Here is a 19,587-nt window from a genome sequence, read left to right on the forward strand (position 1 = left end):
TCTCTCTCTCTCTCTCTCTCTCTCTCTCTCAGCCCCGCCCGCCAGGACCCGCAGGCTGCCCGCCCCCGCCCTGCAGCTGCATCCTCCGTCCCCGCAGCCTGCGGTCCGGCTCCGCTCCGGCTCGGGAGGAGCAGCCCCGGCGCCGCCCCTGACGTCAGCCCGGGGAGGCGGAGGCGGAGGCGGAGGCGGGCCCGGGGCGCTCCGCTCAGTCTCCGCGGAGCCCGAGGGCGCGAGCGGCTTCGCTCTCCGGGATGCGGGACGCAGGATGCCGCCGCCGCGCCCGGTCCCGCCGCGCCTGGTCCTGCCGCTGGCCGCGCTGCTCTGCCTGGGCTGCGGGGAGCCAGGTAAGCCGGCCTGTCCGCCCCGGCCGCGCCGCTGCGCTGCGGGGGCCAAACCGCCCCACCGCCCCACCCTGGCGGAAGCTCTGTCCCCGGGGAGCTCCGGTGCCGGCCTCTGGAGAGGGCGTCCGTCATCGGCCCCTCGGGGATCTCATCCTGGGGAGCCTGGCCTGGGGCTCACCCCTTGGGCAGGGGAGAAGCTGAGATTGCTGGGAGCGGGGAGCGGGGAGAGAGTTGAAAGACCCTCTTCCTCAGGCACGGCCCTCCCACCTGCAGCCACCAGCGCTCCTGGCTTTCTAGTTGGTCTAGTCAAAGGCCTGGACCCTGTCCCGGGAAATTACCCCATCGCCTGCCTTCCCTCCCCTCCAGTTAGCCTGTCCCAGCCTTTCCCTCCGGGACACCTGCCACCCCTCTGGTCGCCCTGCTCCTTCTTTAGCCCCTGACGCACCCCCACTGCCCCCGCCTCCCCTCCTCCCCCTGAGCTCAGGCTGTCCCGCAGTCTGTGCGGCAGGAGAGTAACTGGAGGGAGAGGACAGGCTGGGAGGTGAGGGACCAAGAACACACCGTCGCTCACATGACCGGGAGCTCGGAGACCTGCTGTGCCTCTCACTTTCCACCTCGCGCTTTGAAATCGAGACACAGACTCGAAGATCAAAGACAGTATGAGAAAGCAAGCCAGGGACAGGTGGACTCCTCGGCAAGCACGGCAGTTAGAAGCAGGGAGCATCGTTAGAGAGATGGTGGTCAGAGGCGAGGGGCCGAGGGAGGCCCTGACAGATGAGAGGCCGGAGGGGCCGGGAGCAGAGAAGGCGGCTGAGTGGGTGTGGGCCTTGAGCCGGTTCATGGTGCTTGACGGACAAGACTCTTAGTGTGGGTATAGGAGCTGCCCTCTGACGAATGAGGGACCGGGTTCAGGGAGGTTTGATAACTTGCCCGAGTCACACTGCCCTCTCCCGGGTGGGGTGGGGGAGGGGAGGCAGGAGAGGAAGCTGGACTGGCCTGTGGTGTCTCAGAGCCAGGGTGTCAGCTCTTTGTGGGAAGAACTCTGTCTGTTCTCACCCTACTGGAGGCTGGCATCTGGTGACAGGAGCTGGGGCTGCCCGGCAGACCTGTGGGAGAAGGGGTATCTGTGCCCAAAGAGCACCAGGGGAAGGCTGGGGCCGGAGCCGGGGCTGGAGCAGGGGCAGGGGGAGGGGGAGGGCAGAGCCAGGGGCTAGCTCACCCCATCTCACTGTGGACATCCCGTAGCCTCAGCCCCTCTCCTCCCAGGGTGCACTGCACCAGCCCGGCCCCTCTCAGCCACCACTTCTGCTTCTGAGGCAGCCTGCACAGGACGCTGGTCTGCGGGCCTGGCCCTGCACTCAGGCCCTGCTTCTCCCCTATTGCCCTGTCGCCTTGGGCAGGTCACTTACTTCTGAGCCTCCATCTCCCGGGGACACGTGGGTGGTGAGCGCCTGCCTGTGGGCTGTTGTGACGGTGAAATAGACTGTGTAGAGTGCTTGGCTCCCAATGAGGCACTCCGTAGGGGAGCTGCTAGAAGGCTCCCTACCTCCCCCTCAGCATCTTCATCCGGGGCCCCGCCCGCCCTGAAACCGACCCTCCTCCCCAGGGACAGTGCTGCCCAGCCCTCCATCCGTGTGGTTCGAAGCAGAGTTTTTCCACCACGTCCTCCACTGGGCGCCCATCCAGAATTCGTCGGAAAGCACCCGCTATGAAGTGGAGCTGCGGAGGTACAGGGGCGGGGGGTGGTTAGAGAGGTGGAGGAGGGAGCGGGTGCGGCCATCCCGTCTAGCACCCGGCACAGAAAGATGGGCGCCTTGCCACTGAAGGGACAGCAGGAAGGGCCCTAGCACATACCCACCCATGGGCGGGGGCTGACGGTGGGGGCTGGCTGCGCCACCTGCACGGAGCAGTGTTCTGGGGGCCATGGGGGGCGGGGAGCCACCGTAGTGTCTGTCCTCAGGACTTGTCTGTCTCATTGAGGAGCAGGAACAGCGCTCACAAAGAGCTAAGAGACCAGGAGCCCGAGGACTGCGCGCGTGGCTGCGCGCGTGGCTGGAGGAGGCCCTGGGCCGTGTTGCGGGCGCGGCAGTCCTCCTGTGGAGCTGGCCCTGAGCCGGGCAGAGTTCAGTCTGGGACCTTTAGACATAGCTGGCTCGGGGTCCCAGGCCCGCACAGACCCTGGCAGTGAGATGCCCTGCACCAGGGGGCACCCCGAGCTCCATCTCGGCCGCTCCGCCTCCTGTTTCCCTCTTAAAGAAGACGGGTGTGAACAGAATGGGAGCCAGGGCCTGCCCCGCTGTCCCCAGGTATGGAACAGGGCTCTGGAGGCCCGTGTCCAGCTGCAGCCAGACCCCGGTGCTGTCCTGCGACCTCACTATGGTCACCCTGGACCTGTATGACCTCAAAGGATACCATGCCAGAGTCCAGGCCGTGGACAGAGGCCGGCGCTCCGACTGGACCGTCACCCAGACCCGCTTCTCCATAGACGACGGTGCGTCCCGGGACCTGGGCTTGGCTGTGGGCGTCCCGAGCAGCGGGGCTCAGTCTGGAGTCTAGACTGTTCTGTGTTCCGTAGCCACCATGGCAGCTCAGCTTCCGGACGAGGCAAGACAAGGCTGAGTCAGGGCTTTGGAGAAGGGTTAGATGAAAACAGTCAAGTTGTTGGCGATGGAAAGGGAACTGGATTGTTTACCCACAGAGGGAAGTCTCAGGGCCGGGCCGCGGGGCCAGGCCTGTGTGCTTAGCGAGCTCTGTGAGCGCTGAGCGCAGGGAAGCAGGCAGCAGGCAGGATGGGGCCAGCCCCCACTCCCGTGAGGTCGGACTCCCCAGGGTCAGTGTGGGAGGCTCTGAGGGGAGGGGTGGGTGCCCCTGAGGAAAAGGCGGGAGACTCTTTGCAGGGGTGGGAGGAAGAATAAGCCCACCCAGTGGGGAGCGGCCCCCGCGGTGGGGATGCGAGGGCTGTGCCGGCGACAGGCCTGCCCTGCAGAGCCCAGGGCCAGACAGTGGTCGGCAAACTCATTGGTCACCAGAGCCAGATATCCACAGGACAACGATTGGAATTTCTTCTGAGAGCCAAATTTTTTAAACTTAAACTACATAGGTAGGTACATTGCTATTAACTCAATTAGGGTACTCCTAAGCTGGTCTTTGCCAAAAACTCCAGGGACCAAAGAGCCGCATGCGGCTCACCAGCCGCGGTTTGCCCACCACTGGTCTAGGATGTCGGGGTCATGGGCCCCGGTGCCGCCGGCTGCGAACTCCTGGGTGTGCTTACCACCCGTGTCTCCCGGCCCAGCTCCCAGTGTCGATGGGCCTTGGGCGGGCCCAGGGCACCTGTCATCGCAGCGCTCCCCAGCGAGGCCCAGCGCCCGCCTGGCTGGAAGGCTGCGGCCCAGGTTTTACGGGTAAAGCTTGGCCCTGGAGGCCAGGCACGGGCGGGGCGGCCCTCCTCGGCCCCCGGCCTCACGGCTGTGCCTCCCGCTCAGTGAGCCTGACGGTGGGCAGCGTGGAGCTGGAGATACGCGACGGCTTTGTCCTGGGAAAGATCCAGCCGCCCAGGCCCAAGGCGGCCCCTGCCGGCCACACCTACGAGCGCATCTTCCCCCAGTTCCATGAGTACGAGGTCTCCATTCGCAAGGTGCCCGCACGCCATGAGGTACGGCTCCCAAGGCTGTGGGGTGCGCCCCTGCCCCTGCCCCTGCCCCTCGCCCCCTGGTGCCAGCAGAGGGAGGTCCTGGGGCAGAACAGGGAGCTGAGAGCACCTCACTGCACGGACATTTCGTAACCATCATTCCCATCCCCTTGGAGGGGCTGTTTCACCCCATTGGGTAGAGGGGGTGAGGCTCAGGGGCTGCGGCATTGACACCGCATAACTGGGCGATCTGGAACCTGCAGAGTCATCCTTTCCCTGACCCACAGCAGGGCCCACCGCGTCTGGGAAGGCCCTCAGCATCTCCGACCCACCTTTTCTCTTTAATACAGAGTAAGCCAGTGCCCACGGCTGCTCCGCTCAGGGTTGGAACTGAGGGTTGTGGGTCTGATTCCCAGTCCAGGGCAAGCACCTCGGTAGCAGGTCCGATGCCCAGCCCTGTCGGTGCACATGCGGGAGGCACCAATCATGTGTCTCTCTTTCCCTGCCCCCTCCCTCCCTTCCACTCCCTGAAAACATCAATCAATCAATCAATCAATCAATAGAAAAACAACCCTCAAATGAGGATTTCAGGTCGTGGTAGCCTCAGAGCTCCCAGCTGTGCTCATCCAGGGCTTCTTACGGTGAAGAGGAGCAGAGGGCGCCTGCCAGCTCTCAGGGCCCGGGTTCCGGCTCTCAGGGCCCAGGTCCCGGCTCTCAGGGCCCGGGTTCCGGCTCTCAGGCTCTCAGGGCCCGGGTCCCGGCTCTCAGGGCCCGGGTTCCGGCTCTCAGGGCCCGGGGCCCGGCCCTCAGGGGGAGGGGGAGGGCCACTCTCAGAGCCAGGGGGTTGGGGGGCGCAGCTTTCAGGGCCCTGGGAGGCCGCGGGAGACCAGCTGTTTGTTTATTGCTGTTGCTCTCATTTCAGTTCACAAACAAGAAGGTAAATCATGAGAACTTCAGCTTCCCGATCCCCGGCGAGTTTGGGGAGTTCTGTGTCCGGGTGAAGCCGGCTGTGACCTCCCGCACAAACAAGGGGGTCTGGTCGGAGGAGGTGTGCTTCCTGCTCGCCGCCAAGCAGTGTGAGTGGCCAGGGCAGCGGCCCCCATGGGCGGGGGGCGGCGGGGCCTGGGTGTCCACCATCCGGGGAGCTGTGGATGCCGCCTGCCAGGCCCGCCCTGCGCCCTTCTCCGTCCTCACCGGCTGTGAGCCAGGCCGGGGCCCTCTCCCACCGTGCCGGGAGGGTGAGGAAGCCAGGCTAGTGGTGTGAACGGCCCCTCGGCCGGCGGCTGGGCAGTCCCTGTGGGTCACCGTCCCCTCCTGATCTCGCTGACGGCGAAGGGCCTTCTCCTCACCTCCCAGCCTCAGAGCAGGCAGGCCCCTGGCCACAGCTGCGTAAGTCAATGAATAAGATGGCAGGCTCTGGCCAGGCGTTGGCGGGGGAGGGTTGGTGAAGACCAGGCTCCTGCCAGTGGCTGGGGACAGGCTGTGCCCGGAGGGAGCTGTACGGAGCACCTCGGGGCAGCACGGGCCAGGTGCCCATGAGTCACGCGGCACTCTGGGGGTGCCCCGTCAGGCGGGCAGCGTCCGGGAAGCAGCCAGTGAGTCCTCACAGCTTCACGGGGCCCTTCGGGGGTGAAGGACGCTGCAGCTCGCTGCCATCAAGCCCCCCCTCTGTCTGTGGGCCAGGCCTCGAGTGTCTTCCCCATCCACTCGCTGACGCACCTCTAGGAGGTACGATCCTGCTGCTTCTCTAGGAGGCACGTGACCTGGGCAGCACCTTACCCTCTCTGTGTCTCCGGTTCTAACCTGTGAGACAGGGATGAGGATTGCCTTTCCCTCCCGAGCATGTCCTCGGGCTCAGATAGCAGGCACAGGCGCAGGCTCAGGCGCCGTGGACTTAGCCAGGTGTGGAGCCAGCTGTATTTTCCCATTTCATAGATGAGGAAACGGGCTCAGAGGCTCGCGGCTAGACAGTGGGGGCTGGGACTTGAACCCAGGCCCGGCTGCCATCCCTCTGTGCTTGCCTGCTGTGCCCTGTGTGCTGACTGTGAGCACGGAGGGCAGTGAGACATTCTCAGGCCAGAGTTGGGGCAGAGGCAGCCGGGGTGGTGGGGTAGCTCCCGAGAGCGGCCGTGGGACCCCAAGGACTGGCCCTCCGCGTCCCCCGGGCCTGGCCACGACGCTTCTCTCTGTATCTGGGCCGCAGACTTCACCGGGACCAACCTCACCATCTCCTTCGCCCTGGTGCTGCTGCTCTGCGGGGCCCTGGCCCTCCGCCTGTACCTGCACCGCCGACAGAAGCTGCCCGCCGTCCTGGTGAGTCAGAGAGGCCGCTGCCTGCCCGCAGCCAGTCTCAGCCCGTCCTCCCCTCAGCCCAGCGCTCTCAGGAGGCACCCTGGGCACCCGGGGGCGGAGGGAGGACTGACCGTTGCGCCTCCTGGCAGCCCCTGGGTGCCATCCCCAGCGGTCCCACCCCCCGCGCCCCGTGGTTCCTGTCACTCACCATCGGCCGCAGACCGGCCTGTGCATGAGCACCTCGGAGGCAGGTGCCTTATTGTCCTCCTTGGAGAAGTAAGGAAACGGAGGCAGAGAGAGGCTGCTACAGGCGCAGGGCCACACAGCCGGGCGAGCCAGGATGAGCCCAGCCTCCCCGTGCCTAGGGGCTGGAAGCTGCTCAGAGAGAGAGGACCAGGGCTGGAAGGGCCGGCCTGCGCTGCTCTCCGAGGGGAAAGGGGTGGGGGGCTGGGTGCTGGAGGGGAGGGGCCATGGGGATGCTGACCTCCCAGGCCCGTCCCTCTAGTAAGCGGCCTGCAGCACAGCCTCCAGCGCTCAGCTGCATCTCAGCGGCCTGTGGCCTGTCTCAGCGGCCTGGGCTCAGCTTGCCCCCCCCTCCCTCGCCTACCCTCAGCTTAGGGCTGCAAGAGGGCCTTCAGGGGGCCCAGGGTCTCTGGGGAAAATGAGGAGGGAGACAGACCCTCGGAAAGTGTTCTGAGGAAGAGGTCCGGGAAGCAGGGAGGTGAGACGGTGGGGGGAGGCCGCCTGGCTCCGTTCGGGCCTTTTTCCAGCAGAAAAGAGCTGTGTTCTTAGCTCAGGCCCTGGCTTACCTCTGTAAGACAGGGAGCCGGGGCCAGGCCTCCGAGGCCGCTCGAACCGGAAGATGCGGCTCTGAGCAGATGCGTGGTCCAGGCGTGGCGTCGCCTGCTGGACGGGTGTTAGAGCATTGGGGGGCAGGGGCGGGTGGTGGAGAGGAGAGCACCCACGGCCTGCCCTGGGCACGGTGACTCCAGCAGAGGGCGGGGCCCGTGGGCAGAAGAGTCAGCATTCAGCGTTTCCCTTGGGGCCCTCGGCAGTCAGCGCTTGTCCCTCTGCCCACTCGGCAGCCGCCCCGTGTGTGCGCGTTTTATAAACAAATGGCCGGGACGGGCCGGGATAGAACAGCTCAGGTCCCAGGCCGCGGCAGCACAAGTGTTTTGTGAAGCTGGTTTTAGTCACTCCTGCGTGAGGTGGATGTCTGTGGGCTGCTGTACGCAGACCGTGGCAGAGCACATTTCTTATTTGGGGTCCCAGTCTAAAGGGCCCGGACACACGCTCTGGGCCCCTGCGGCCAGCCTGCTCTCGGGGCTGAAAGCACGGCCACGAACACGCAGCCCCCACCCCCCGTCCTGCTGTCTGGCCGGAATGCGGCTTCTCTGTGTCCGGGCCTGAGCTGACCTGAGCGTTTCGTTAGGGGAGAGCCGTCGGGAACTAATCCAAAGGAGTGAGGGGTGTCCGCCAGGCCTGTGTCCCCCTCCTGGAGCAGTGCCCCCTAGCGGCCCTCACAGACTGGCCACGACCTCCCCGGGGCAGTGCCTGCGGGGACCCTCCGCTCACCCCTCGGCCCTCCCGTCTCCAGGTCTTCGGGAAGCCCCATCCCTTCAGCCCCGTCGGCCAGCTCCCCCGCCCGGAGACCCGAGACACCCTCCACGCCGTCGACGAGCAGGCCTTCGCCAAGGTGTCCCCGGAGCTGAGGAACTCCGAGCTGCATGGCAGCACCGACAGCGGCTTCGGCAGTGCCAAGCCGTCCTTGCAGACCGAGGAGCCCCAGTTCCTCCTCCCGGACGCCCTCCCGCAGGCCGGGGGCACCCTGCGAAAGGGGGACCCCCCGGACCCCGAGAGCAGCTGCAGCAGTGCCAGCACGGACAGCGGCATCTGCCTGCAGGAGCCCCGCTGGGTGCCGCAGGCGGGGGGCCAGGAGCACGGGGGCCAGGAGGACAGCGGCATCGGCCTGGCCCACCACTCTGAGGGGCGGACTGAGGACGAACTGTGTGGCTCAGGCGGGGGCCACGTCGGTCCCCTGGAGCCCGAGGCAGCGGAGGGGGAAGACCCGGCTGCAGTGGGATTTCAGGGCTACCTGAAGCAGACCAGAGGCACGGAGGAGCAGGCAGTCACGGCGGGCTGCCTGGAAGAGGAGGCCTCCTCCGCTGATGCCTCTGTCCCCCAACTCAGGATGTGCCCGGATGCCCAGGAAGCCTGGCCCCCACCAGCCGTGGACAAGGGCTACTTGAAACAGGACCCCCCAGAAGCGACTCTCGCTCCCTTGGGGGCCCTGGCTGGACAGTGGAACCCTGCAGCTGAGGAATGGTCACTCCTGGGCGTGACCAGCTGTGGGGACTTGGGGACAGCTGAGTGGAGCTTTGCCCGGGACCCCGCCCCTCTGGGCGTGGCAGCCCCGGGCGGCCTCCTGGGCAGCTTCGATGCAGACCTGGTCACACTGCCCCTGATTTCCAGTCTGCACGCCAGCGAGTGACTCTGGAGAAGGGCTGTCTTTGCTTCCAGCCACGCCCTGGCGGTCTGAGGAGGGCCCGGGTCAGAGGTGGGCGTGAGGCCAGTGTGGGTGCTGCTCTCCGCTGTGCAGGCCCTGCAGGCTCTGGCAGAGCCTCCTCCCTCCTGGGACTCTGCCTCTGTGACCAGGACCGTGTGCTCAGGGAACCGGGGTTTCCTGGAGTTGGGGTGAGGCCGCCGGGCTGAAGTCAGCTTCCAGCCAGCCTGTGCCAAGGCCTCACAGCAGGCTCACATCTAGGGGAAAGGAGAGAGCAGTGACCACGTGTGGCTGAGGGCCAGCTGGTCCCCACCTTCCTGGGAAGGTCCCAGGGAGGAGCGCCCGCACCGCAGGCGTCCCAGGCCAGCTGGTCAGTCAGCTCTCAGGACGAGCGGGTGGGGGGTGAAAGGAACTGAACCCCGAAAGGGGCCTGTGGCTCCGAGCCATCCCCCGGGGGTGTCCTGACTGCTTCCCAGCAAGGAGAGTGGCAGCCGTGGCCACGCCCTCCATGCGGGCCACACCGACAGCAACACCGAGCCTCGGAGATGTGCGTTGGTCACATCTCAGCCCTGCAGGCAGCCGCTGGGTGTGGGCACCAGCTGGTCTGCCCCGGAGGCTGAGGTTGGCACCTGCGGACCCAGAGGCCGGGGCGGGCCGTACTCCCCGCCCTCCATGCTCAGCTGCACGCCCGGCTCCCTGCTCGGTCTGCTCGTCTGTGAAATGGGCTCTCCGGGGAAGCTGAGGCGACATCTCCAGCCGGCGAGCCGGGTGGGAGGAAGCTACCGCGGGCCAGTGAGTCCTCGCAGCGCACAGGCCCTTCGGGGCATGAAGGGCAGAGCGGCTGGCTGTCATCAAGCCCGCCTCTGTCGGCAGCGGGGCGCCCCCTGTGCTCAGGCCTCCGTGTCTGTGTGCACAGAGCCAGCTCTTCCCGCACCGAGAGGACCGGAGAGGACCGGAGCGGCCGTCCAGGCTTCCTGCCAGAGCGCGGCTCTGGGCCCGGCGGGGACGGTGTGCGCCCGCTCCCACTGAGTCTGGGAGATGAGTTCGCAGCCGCTGACAGTCCGAGGGCAGAGAACGGGGTGGGTGGCAGGTGGGCTGGCCCTGTCATCGCGGCCTGCACTCCAGGGGCAGCTGGGAATAGCCGTTCTGACCCCGAACCCTCCGCTCTGCCCGGCAGCGCTGGGCCGGCCTGGGAACAGCTCCCGGAGACAGGCCTGAGGCGGGACTCCTCGGGGTTCTGGGCGAGGTTTACTTATTCCGTTGTCTTATTTATTGGAGAAGAGCCTTGTGCAGTAAAGAATTCTGGGTACTCCAAGAGCCTGGAAGTTCTCCTTCAGCTCCCTGCTTCTCGCTGTGTGACCTTGGGATGGTCAGGTCCCCATCGTTCCACCTGTGAAACCAGAGCAGGGCCTGGCTGGGCCTGGCTGGGCCTGGCCCGCGGCATGCGGCTCTGCGGGCCTTGAGCACACAGCCGTGCGAATGAATGATGTCATTTTTATTCCAATAAATTGCAGGACAAGAATCATAGGACACCAGTCGGATTTCTTTTTTTAATATGTTTTTATTGATCTTTAAAGAGAGAGGAGGGGAGAAGGGTAGAGAGATAAGAACATTGACGAGGAGAGAGAAAAAACTATCGGCTGCCTACTGCACACCCCCTCCTGGGGACCGAGCCCACTGAAGCAGGGACCTCCTGGCTCAAGTTCAAGGGCCGGCGCGCCATGGCAGGGTTCCTGATGGCACAGCCGCCGGTGCTGAGCTGGCTGCTGATCGCTCAGGGTGGAGAGTGTGATGTTACCCTGAGGATGAGGGCCAGACCAGCACGGAGGCCTGGCTAACACTGTCTGTGGCCCGGGACAAATGACCGGTCCTTCTAGCTGCATTCGGTCCCCTCACCTATAAGCTGGAGGACGGCTTGCTGGGGAGCCGCACAGTGTAAACCAGACTGCCCTGCAAAGCTGCACATCGCCCGGCACACACAGAATCACGGCATTGGCTTCTTGTTGTGGTTAATCCTCACCCGAGGACATTTTCCCACTGATTTTAGAGAGAGGGAGAGGGAGGTGGGGGGAGAGAGCATAGACGTGAGAGAAACCTCTATTGAATGCACCCCGTCCATGGTTGGGGATCCAGCTTGTAATCAGAATCGAACCCCGGGACCCTTCAGTCTGTGGGCTGACAGTAACCACTGAGCCAAATGGGCTAGGGCTGTCAGTGTAAAGCTGAGCAGGAGATGGACAGTTTTTCTTGGGAAAGTTGAGAGTGAAAGAGATCACAAAAATGCATGCAGATGGAAGCGTGCAGGTCCTGAGGAGAAGCAGGACCGCGTACTGTGTGCAAATCCTGACAGCTGGGGACGGGACGGCATTCCTTCCCTCTAGAAGGCAGCCAGCCAGGCCTCCCGGAGGCCCTGCCCGGACTTGGGGGCCTGGGGTTCACCCAGGTGCTTCTCAGACGGAAGTGAGCTGCATACCTTCTGAAAGCAGCGCCTTCTGAGAAAAGCCACAGCCTGGACCGCCTCTCCCCTCAGCAGCGGGGCAGAGCAGGGTGCAGCCCTCCGAGCCTCAGTCTCTGCTCTTGCCCTGCATCCCTCCCGCTGCCTCTCCCGCTGCCTCTCCCACTGCCGCTCCCCACTGCACTCGGAGCGGGTGGCCAGTTCAGGGGAGGGCTGTCCCTTCCCTTCAGAGAGCATGGCTTTGCCGGAGGCTCCTTGTATGATTGGAAGGGGTGGGGGGGAGTTGGTCACCCTCCCCAGGAAAAGGCCCGAGGCAGTTTGGGGGAGACCGACCCAGAGGTGACCATGAAGTCAGAGAAGGGGCATCAGATTTGAGCGAGCAGAGCAGCAGGATCGGGGAGTCCTCGCTGAGCTCTGGCTGCGCCCCGCCTCCCTCTCCGGAAGGAGGGTTCGCCCAGCACAGCAGGCCGGGCGTGCGGAGCGGGGGCAGAGGGCCAGGGAGAAGGCCAGGCTTCTCAGGAAGGCGCCTGAAGTCCCGGCAGGAGGCCCGTGTGTTATTAAACCCAGTGCCCCCCTGCGGGCCTTTCCAGCCTGCGGGCTGTGTGATTGTGCACTTTCGTCAGCTAACGGAAGTTCCTCTTCGCAGGGAGAGAGGGGAAACGGACCCACGTCGACGGGAGAGGAAATTCTGCGAACTGGGTTTCCCAGCTTTGCCATAGCTGCTGTCAGTCTGCTCCTCTTCCCCAAAATATCTCCCCTGCCCCGCACACACGCCATGGCGGGGCCCACACCCACTGCCCCCTGTGCCCACAGCCCAGGGGCGCGGGCCTGTGCCCCCCGGCGGCACCTGGTACTGGGGCGCGGCAGGCTGAACCGAGCGTACAGATGTTATCAAATGCCAGCCCCCAGGACTGTGTGGTGAGAGGCGTGACTCATCTGCTTCCTGCCCTGGTCACGCGTTTGGGGGTTTCTTTAAAGCAAACCCACGATTTAAAAGTCACTGTGTTTTATCAATGACCGCAGCCCCTCTTCTCACTAACAGCTTGGTCTTGACTTCCCCTGCCCCCCGCCCCCAGACATTCAGAAAGGGCAGAGAGGCCGTCGGCACTGCCCGGGGGGCCGGCGGGTCACAGGTAGAGTGAGCGGGGAAGGAGGGGCAGGGTCTGGCTGAAGGCATTGCTTTCCTCCAGAGGCTCGGTGTCAGGCTCGCTGAGCCAGGCAGGGCCCGGCCCGGGGCCCAGTGGGGAGCCGAGAGGCCCCGGTTCAGGGAGGCCCCATTGGTTATGAAGATAAACATCAAGCTAATATGAGACTAACGACTACGTTCTAATCAGTGACAAGTTCCATGAAGAGCCTAAAATGCTACCCAAGGGCGGGGGCGGGGGCGGGGGCGGGAGGCGGTGTGAAGGGGGGCCGGGCCGTGGCACCCTGTACAGCCCGGGAGGCAAACCAGGGCCCATCGCCCCCAAGACGGACCTCGGCCGCCACAGGCCTCTCCAGCCCCGCAGAGGAGGCCGGGCACCACGGCACCCTGGCCGTTTCCTCCCAGAGACGGTGATGGATCTAAATGCCGCTTTCTCCTCTGCTCACAGCTCCCCCTCCCAGCAGCCCCTCCGTGCACAGCTCTCACCATCGCTGGTGGGACGCGGCCTGATTCGGGGATCCCTGCGTAAGCAAACCAGGTCTTCACGGTCACTCCGTGCCCCAGGGGAGCGGCGAGGCGGAGCGGGACCAGGTGTCTGCCGGTCAGGCTGCCTGCCAGAGACACCATCCCGCAGATCCGGGGCCGGGCGTGCGGGGTCCAGTGCCAGAGGGTTGTTTGGGGAGGACTCTTTCTGGTTGCAGTTGGCCCCCCTCACCCTTTGTCCTCACGTGGCCGACGGAGGGACTTAAGAACGGGGAGAGGACCCGGCCGGTGTGGCTCAGTGGTGGAGCGTCGACCCATATGCACCAAGAGGTCACTAGTTCAATTCCTGGTCAGGGCACGGGCCCAGGATTTCATGCTCGATCCCCAGCATGATGATGTTTCTCTCTCAGTGAGGTTTTCATCTCTCTACCCCTCTCCCTTCCTCTCTCTCAAAATCAATAAGAACATATTTTTAAAAATAAAAACAAATCTGTTTTTTAAAGAAAGGGGGAAAGGGAGAGAGGGGAGGGAGAGCCTGCAAGAGGGAGACAAATGGGCCTCCCTTCTTACAAAGGCACTAATCTCATCCTGGGGCCCCACCCTCATGACCTCATTTAACCCTAAGCGCTTCCAATACCTTCAGATTAGGGGTTCACAGGGGATCCCGACGTGAAAGGCTCTGTGCTACTCCTGGACGGGCGGCCACAAGCCCTGGGTGCCGGGATGAGGACCGCGGAGGAGACACAGAGGCCAGAGGCCGTGCAGCCAGCGCGCAGTCAGCACGCTCTGCTGGAGGAGCAGCTGCACATCCCCTCGCTCTGAGCGGCAGAGCCGGCTCCCGCTCTCACCCCTCCCAGGCCGTGCTGCTCCGTAGGCAGCTGCAGCCTCGTGCGGGGCTCACCGGGGCTTCTGGTAAGTCGCTGTCTGCAGAGCGGTGCGCTCTGGCGTCGGCCTGGGGCAGGCTGGCATGAGCTGGGCAGATGCCTGCCTACCGGGTGCCACACCTGGATGCCTCCCGGCACAGGACGGAGGGGTTCGTGGAGGGTAAAGCCTCAGGAGGGCCCCAGAGAGGGCAGAAATACCCTCGGGGTCCACTCCCCCGCCCAACACCCTGGCCCTGCTGGTGTTTCTTGCCCTCCAGGTCCCCACACTCCATCTGCCCACCCCCAGGGCAGGTCCCCCAGGTGTCACCTGCCCCAGAGCCCGAGCTCCTCCTCCCAGCTTCTCCCCAGGCCCACGGCGGCTCCCGGGACCTGCCCCCAGCAAGGCGCCGGGCACAGGCTGAGCTGCTGTGCTGTCTCCGGTCTCACTCAGCGTGAGCATCCGCCTGCCGGCCAGTGCTGCCTGCATGGTCCTGCTGGCACCAAACGTGACCCTCCATGCCCACTCCCCCTAAGGCACCGCCACCCCGTCCACACCTTTCCATGCCCCCTGGATGCTGAGGGCTCCCCCACAGCCCCACAGGGCTTCTCCCCCGAACCCCGCAGCCGCCTCACAGCTCCGCTGGCTGCCGGAGAGCCTCTGGCCCTGACGATGTCCTGCCTCTGGAGGACACGGCGCCCAGCCCCCCGCCGTTCCCCTCACTCCACACTGACCCCCCGGGAAGGTCCTACCAGCTCTGCCTCCCAAACAGGACCATCCAAACCCTGTTCCCACCCCGAGCTGTCCTGCCAGGCCACCACCCTCCGCCTCAGGGACCACGGCGCCGCGGCCCCCTGCTCCTCGGTCCCATCGGAGCGGCCGCGTGGCACACTCAGTCTAGGGCAGCAGCCAGTGCGCTCTTTACAAAGCAGGGTGCCCGGCCTGCGTGCCTCAGGGCGTCAGCCTCGACCTATGACCCAAGAGGTCACAGTTCACTTCCCGGTCAGGGCACATGCCCGGGTTCTGGACTTGATCACCAGTAGTGGGGCGTGCAGGAGGCAGCCGATCCATGATTCTCTCTCATCAATGATACTTCTACCTTTCTCCCTTCCTCTCTGAAACCAATACAAAGCTACTTTAAAAATAAAAGAGAGTGTGATTTGCGCAGCATGCTTAGTCTGGGGCCGTGACAGTGTGGTCTTTGTCAAGAAGAACTCAGGCATGTTAACCCTCTGCTGGAAGCCCCTCCTTTGGCCGGACACAGGTTCAAGTGCAAAAGAGCTGGTGTCTGCCCACTGGCCTGGCCTCCTCCCGCACTCCCCGTGGCCTGTCCGGGTCCGGCCCTGTTCTTCCCAGGCCTCCCCCGTGCCCCTCCCCGTGTTACTGACGGGTTTCCCCGATGGAGCCTCCTTGGCCAGGCCTTTGCCAATCCCCTGTCCCGGCGCCTCCCCACCTCTGCCCCACCCCCTAGACCTGGCTGCTCTCCTCACCAGCCCGGCCTGGAGCGCCAGGACCTAGGACCGGGGTGTGTGCTGGCTCAGAGTTGGGCTCTCCCAGTAGAAGAGGAGGCCTGTGAGGGCTCACTCTGCACTCCCAGGCCCCAGAGCAGAGGAGGCCTCTGTTTGCATTTGCTGAAGGAGGGAGGGAGTGGAGGAAGGAGGGAGGGAGAGAGGGAAGGAAGGAAGGAAAGAAGGAAGGAAGGAAAGAAGGAGAGAGGGAGGGAGGGAGGGAAGGAAGGAAGGCGGGAGGGAGGAACTTCCCGCCCTCCCTCCTGGGAGCACAGAGCCCTCAAGTACCCCCTGAGCACAGGAGCAGGACTGGTCCCCAGCCCCTGAACCCCATGGCTGAGGCAGCCCTGAGGGTGCTGACCCCCTGCCGCTCAGGCTGCTGTGCAGTGGGTGCTGAGGCTGAGGGGGTGAGGGAAGCTGGGAACTGCTGGGCTCAGAGGGGGGCTAGGAGGGGGGCAGGGGCTCCTGCCTGTGTTGTGAGGGAGGGAGCCGTCCATAGGCATCTCCAAGGGGTGGGAAGGGACAGGAAGGGGGAGGGAAGGGACAGGAAGGGGGAGGGAAGGGGCAGGAAGGGGGAGGGAAGGGGCAAGGGGCAGCTGAGGTGTCAGGTGCAAATGAGGTGGACTGGGCTGGAAGAAGTCAAGTACGTGTTTATTAAATATTGCTGAGTGGGATTGGAGACTCCTCCCAGAACTGGGAGCTTCTAAGATTGGAGTCCACGGTTCACACATGGGGCATGGGACCCCACGTGGAGAGGGGCACCCAGCAGGATGCGTGGCATGAGGGGGGCGGGCCCTCCCTCAGGAGGGGGTGGCATTGTCCACGGAGTGGGCTTCCTGCTGCTGGGTGGACCGAGATGCCGAGAGCAGGAAGGGCCTCGGACAGGAGAAAAGAGGCTGGCCTGGCCCAGAGGCTCGGGTCCTGGGCTCCCAGCTCAGTCATGTGTCCCCTTCCTTCCTTCCTTCCTTCCTTCCTTCCTTCCTTCCTTCCTTCCTTCCTTCCTTCCTTCCTTCCTTCCTTCCTTTCTTTCTTTCCTTCTTTCTTCCTCACCCAAGGATATATTCCCATTGAATTTTAGAGAGTGGAAGGGAGAGGGAGAGACAGGGAGGAACACGGATGTTAGAGATACATGGATTGGTTGCCTCCCACATGCCTCCAACCAGGGCCAGAAGCCTGCAACGGAGGTACCTGCCCTCAACCGGGATCAACCCCGGGACTCCTCAGTCTGCAGGCCGACGCTCTATCCACTGAGCCACACCGGCGAGGGCCTGTCTGTTTTCTTTGACAGAGTCGGTGTGTTGGCTCTGGGCCTCGGTCTTCTCGTCCACCAAATGGGAGAGTCACCTTCCACCTGAGCTCTCCATGCCCCCGGCGTATTGCTGGACTGCAGTCCACGCTGAGCTCCCTGCGGGCTGCGGGGGCGGAAACGCCTCCATTTCTGAGGCTCGCGGGAGACGAGAGGAAGCTGAAGAGAGCTGAATGCACATGCATTTAATTTCACGTTTTTCCGTCAGGCTGGTCACCGTTGAACGGCAGCCTCTTCCCTGCCTGCTGTTTTCATCTATTGTAACCGACACCGGCCCAGGCCGCCCGTCTCGGCCTGAGCCGGCCCGCGGGGACAGTGAGCCCTGTGGGCGGCGCTGCAGTCCCGCAGCCGCGTGGAGGGCAGCGTGGAGGGCACCGCCACTGTGCGGCCCTCGCCCGGGGCCGGTTCTACACACACGAGGGCGAGAAGCCACGAGGGTGAGCAAAGGCCAGCCCGGCCTCTGGGGCTCAGACCCACGACCAGGGCCGACCTCCCCGCCTGTGACTCAGCTCAGCCCGCCTGGGGGAGAGGGGCAGCGTCCTGAGAGAAACTCCCGGGGCGGGTGTGTGTGTCTGTGTGTGTGCATGTGTGCGTCTGTGTGTGTGTGTGTGTGTGTCAGGGTCCGAGCACAGCCACCCTGTCTGTCCCAAATGTGCCTCCTTTCTGAGTCGGGGGCCCATTGAGGCTCCTCTGCGGCCGGCCTCGCCCTCCGGTCCCGGGCCGGGAGAGCCTCTCCTCTGTCAGCCGGCGAGCAGTTGTCAGACGGCCGTGGCCCTGCCCTCACCCTGGCCCTGCCCTCACCCCGGCCCTGCCCTCACCCCGGCCCTGCCCTCACCCCGGCCCTGCCCTCTCTCCGTGGCCTCAGGGGCCAGGAGCTCAGGCCGCCTGCCACACGGGGGTCAGGGGGCAGGGCGGGGCGTGAAGGCCCTCAGCAGGCGGCCGCCGCCTTCAGCCTCACTCACCGCGCCTGCTGGGCCGGCCCCGGGGAAGCAGGGACCCCTCTCCTTCTCTGGGCCACAGGGCACACGCACGGCACACGCACGGCACACGCACGGCACACGCACGGCACACGCACGGCACGTGTCTGCGCCTGCCCGCCCCGGCGCTGGGAGCTGAAGTCGCCGGCTCCGCTGCTCAGTGTCCCTCCTGTGTCTCTCCCTCCGCCTTCACCCTCCTCCCCCGCCCTCCCCCACGTTTAACAGCAGACACACCAGCCCCCGGGCCCTGCCACCTGGGCAGTGAGAAGCCAGGACTGGTCCCCGCAGGGCCCCAGCCGCCCCGCTCCCCGTTTTGCCGGCCGCTGCTCCCGGGGCAGGCGGGACGTCTGGCTCTGTCCTCGCGTGTGAGAAGTCGCCAGGCCGTTGGCTTCCTGCTTTGTACCAGGTCTTCTTAGCTATCACTGTTTTTGAAGGGTTTTTTGGTTGTTTTTGTCACTAAGCAGTTTTAAAAACATAGTAACAAGTCCAGCAGTGTGGCTCAGTGACTGAGCATCAAACTACGAACCAGGAGGTCACGGTTCGATTCCCGATCAGGACACGTGCCCAGGTTGTGGGCTCGATCCCGGTGGGGGGCGTGCAGGTGGCCGCCGATCGATAATTCTCTCTCATCATCGGTGTTTCTCTCTCCCTCTCCCCTCCTCTCTGGAATCAATACAAATACATTTTTTAAAATAAGCCATCGTAGCAATACTCCATCAGCTCCCACCCTGGTTCGCAGGCCCCTCGCGCAGAGGCATTACCGGTGCCCGCCTCCCGCCCAGCCTCTGTCTGGCCAGCCCTTAGGCTGTCCCTCACATAGAAAGCGTCACCGGTGGGCTGTGTGCCCGGAGCTGAGCCTCAGGGGCCACGGAATGAACAGGTCCAGGATGAGAAGAGGAAATGGATGGCTTGGGTGTGCAGAGCCCCAGGACTGGACCAGAGAGGAAGCCAAGCCCTAGTGTCCTCGAAGAGACGGGCTCCTTCCACATGATTCTGGAACCGCTGCTGCTGTGGCCAGAGCACAGGCCTGCAGCACTCAGGGAAGGAGGGCCTGTGGCCTGCAGGCAGCGGCCATCAGACAGGAGAGCAGGTCATGGCCCGCAGGCAGCGGCCATCAGACAGGAGAGCAGGTCATGGGCCGCAGGCAGCGGCCATCAGACAGGAGAGCAGGTCTGTGCCCGCAGGCAGCGGCCATCAGACAGGAGAGCAGGTCTGTGCCCGCAGGCAGCGGCCATCAGACAGGAGAGCAGGTCTGTCACCTGCAGGCAGCGGCCATCAGACAGGAGAGCAGGTCTGTCCCCGCAGGCAACGGCCATCAGACAGGAGAGCAGGTCTGTGCCCGCAGGCAGCGGCCATCAGACAGGAGAGCAGGTCTGTGCCCGCAGGCAGCGGCCATCAGACAGGAGAGCAGGTCTGTGCCCGCAGGCAGCGGCCATCAGACAGGAGAGCAGGTCTGTGCCCGCAGGCAGCGGCCATCAGACAGGAGAGCAGGTCTGTGCCCGCAGGCAGCGGCCATCAGACAGGAGAGCAGGTCTGTCCCCGCAGGCAACGGCCATCAGACAGGAGAGCAGGTCTGTCACCTGCAGGCAGCGGCCATCAGACAGGAGAGCAGGTCTGTGCCCGCAGGCAGCGGCCATCAGACAGGAGAGCAGGTCTGTGCCCGCAGGCAGCGGCCATCAGACAGGAGAGCAGGTCTGTCACCCGCAGGCAGCGGCCATCAGACAGGAGAGCAGGTCTGTGCCCGCAGGCAGCGGCCATCAGACAGGAGAGCAGGTCTGTCACCTGCAGGCAGCGGCCATCAGACAGGAGAGCAGGTCTGTCGCCTGCAGGCAGCGGCCATCAGTCAGGAGAGAGCAGGTGTGCGGGGCAGTGGGACCCCAGGTGCCTCGAACGCCCGGAGGGCGCATCCTATGGAATCGTACAATGCAGGGAAGAGGAAGCCAGAGTGTGTGAGTCATGGGCGCCCCGAGGAGGAGCCAGCAGGAACGGGCAGAGTGATGTTGGAGAATGGACAAGCGGAGAGGGAGACAGGCAGCACTGAGGGCGGGGCTGGGAGCCCAGACGTCCCGGAACCCTTCTCACCACC

At 64.7% G+C, this 19,587-nt stretch overlaps 1 protein-coding gene across 2 annotated transcripts; it reads left to right on the plus strand.

Annotated features, from left to right (window-relative positions):
- Positions 1–218: 218 nt before the first annotated feature.
- IL10RA (interleukin 10 receptor subunit alpha) lies at positions 219–10,082 on the plus strand. Of its 2 annotated transcripts, none has more exons than XM_036427739.2 (7): positions 219–344; positions 1,948–2,086; positions 2,659–2,832; positions 3,827–3,996; positions 4,895–5,048; positions 6,176–6,285; positions 7,862–10,082. In XM_036427739.2, the coding sequence occupies exons 1-7, from the start codon at positions 252–254 to the stop codon at positions 8,753–8,755; spliced, it is 1,734 nt and encodes a 577-aa protein (XP_036283632.1). In that variant the 5' UTR covers positions 219–251; the 3' UTR covers positions 8,756–10,082. The 2 variants fall into 2 exon arrangements, with proteins under 2 accessions (XP_036283632.1, XP_036283633.1); XM_036427740.2 differs by having other exon boundaries at positions 1,948–2,068; positions 2,648–2,832.
- Positions 10,083–19,587: the final 9,505 nt, after the last annotated feature.

The sequence above is a fragment of the Pipistrellus kuhlii genome, unplaced genomic scaffold, assembly GCF_014108245.1.
Source record: "Pipistrellus kuhlii isolate mPipKuh1 unplaced genomic scaffold, mPipKuh1.p scaffold_m20_p_9, whole genome shotgun sequence".
Lineage (NCBI taxonomy): Eukaryota > Metazoa > Chordata > Mammalia > Chiroptera > Vespertilionidae > Pipistrellus > Pipistrellus kuhlii.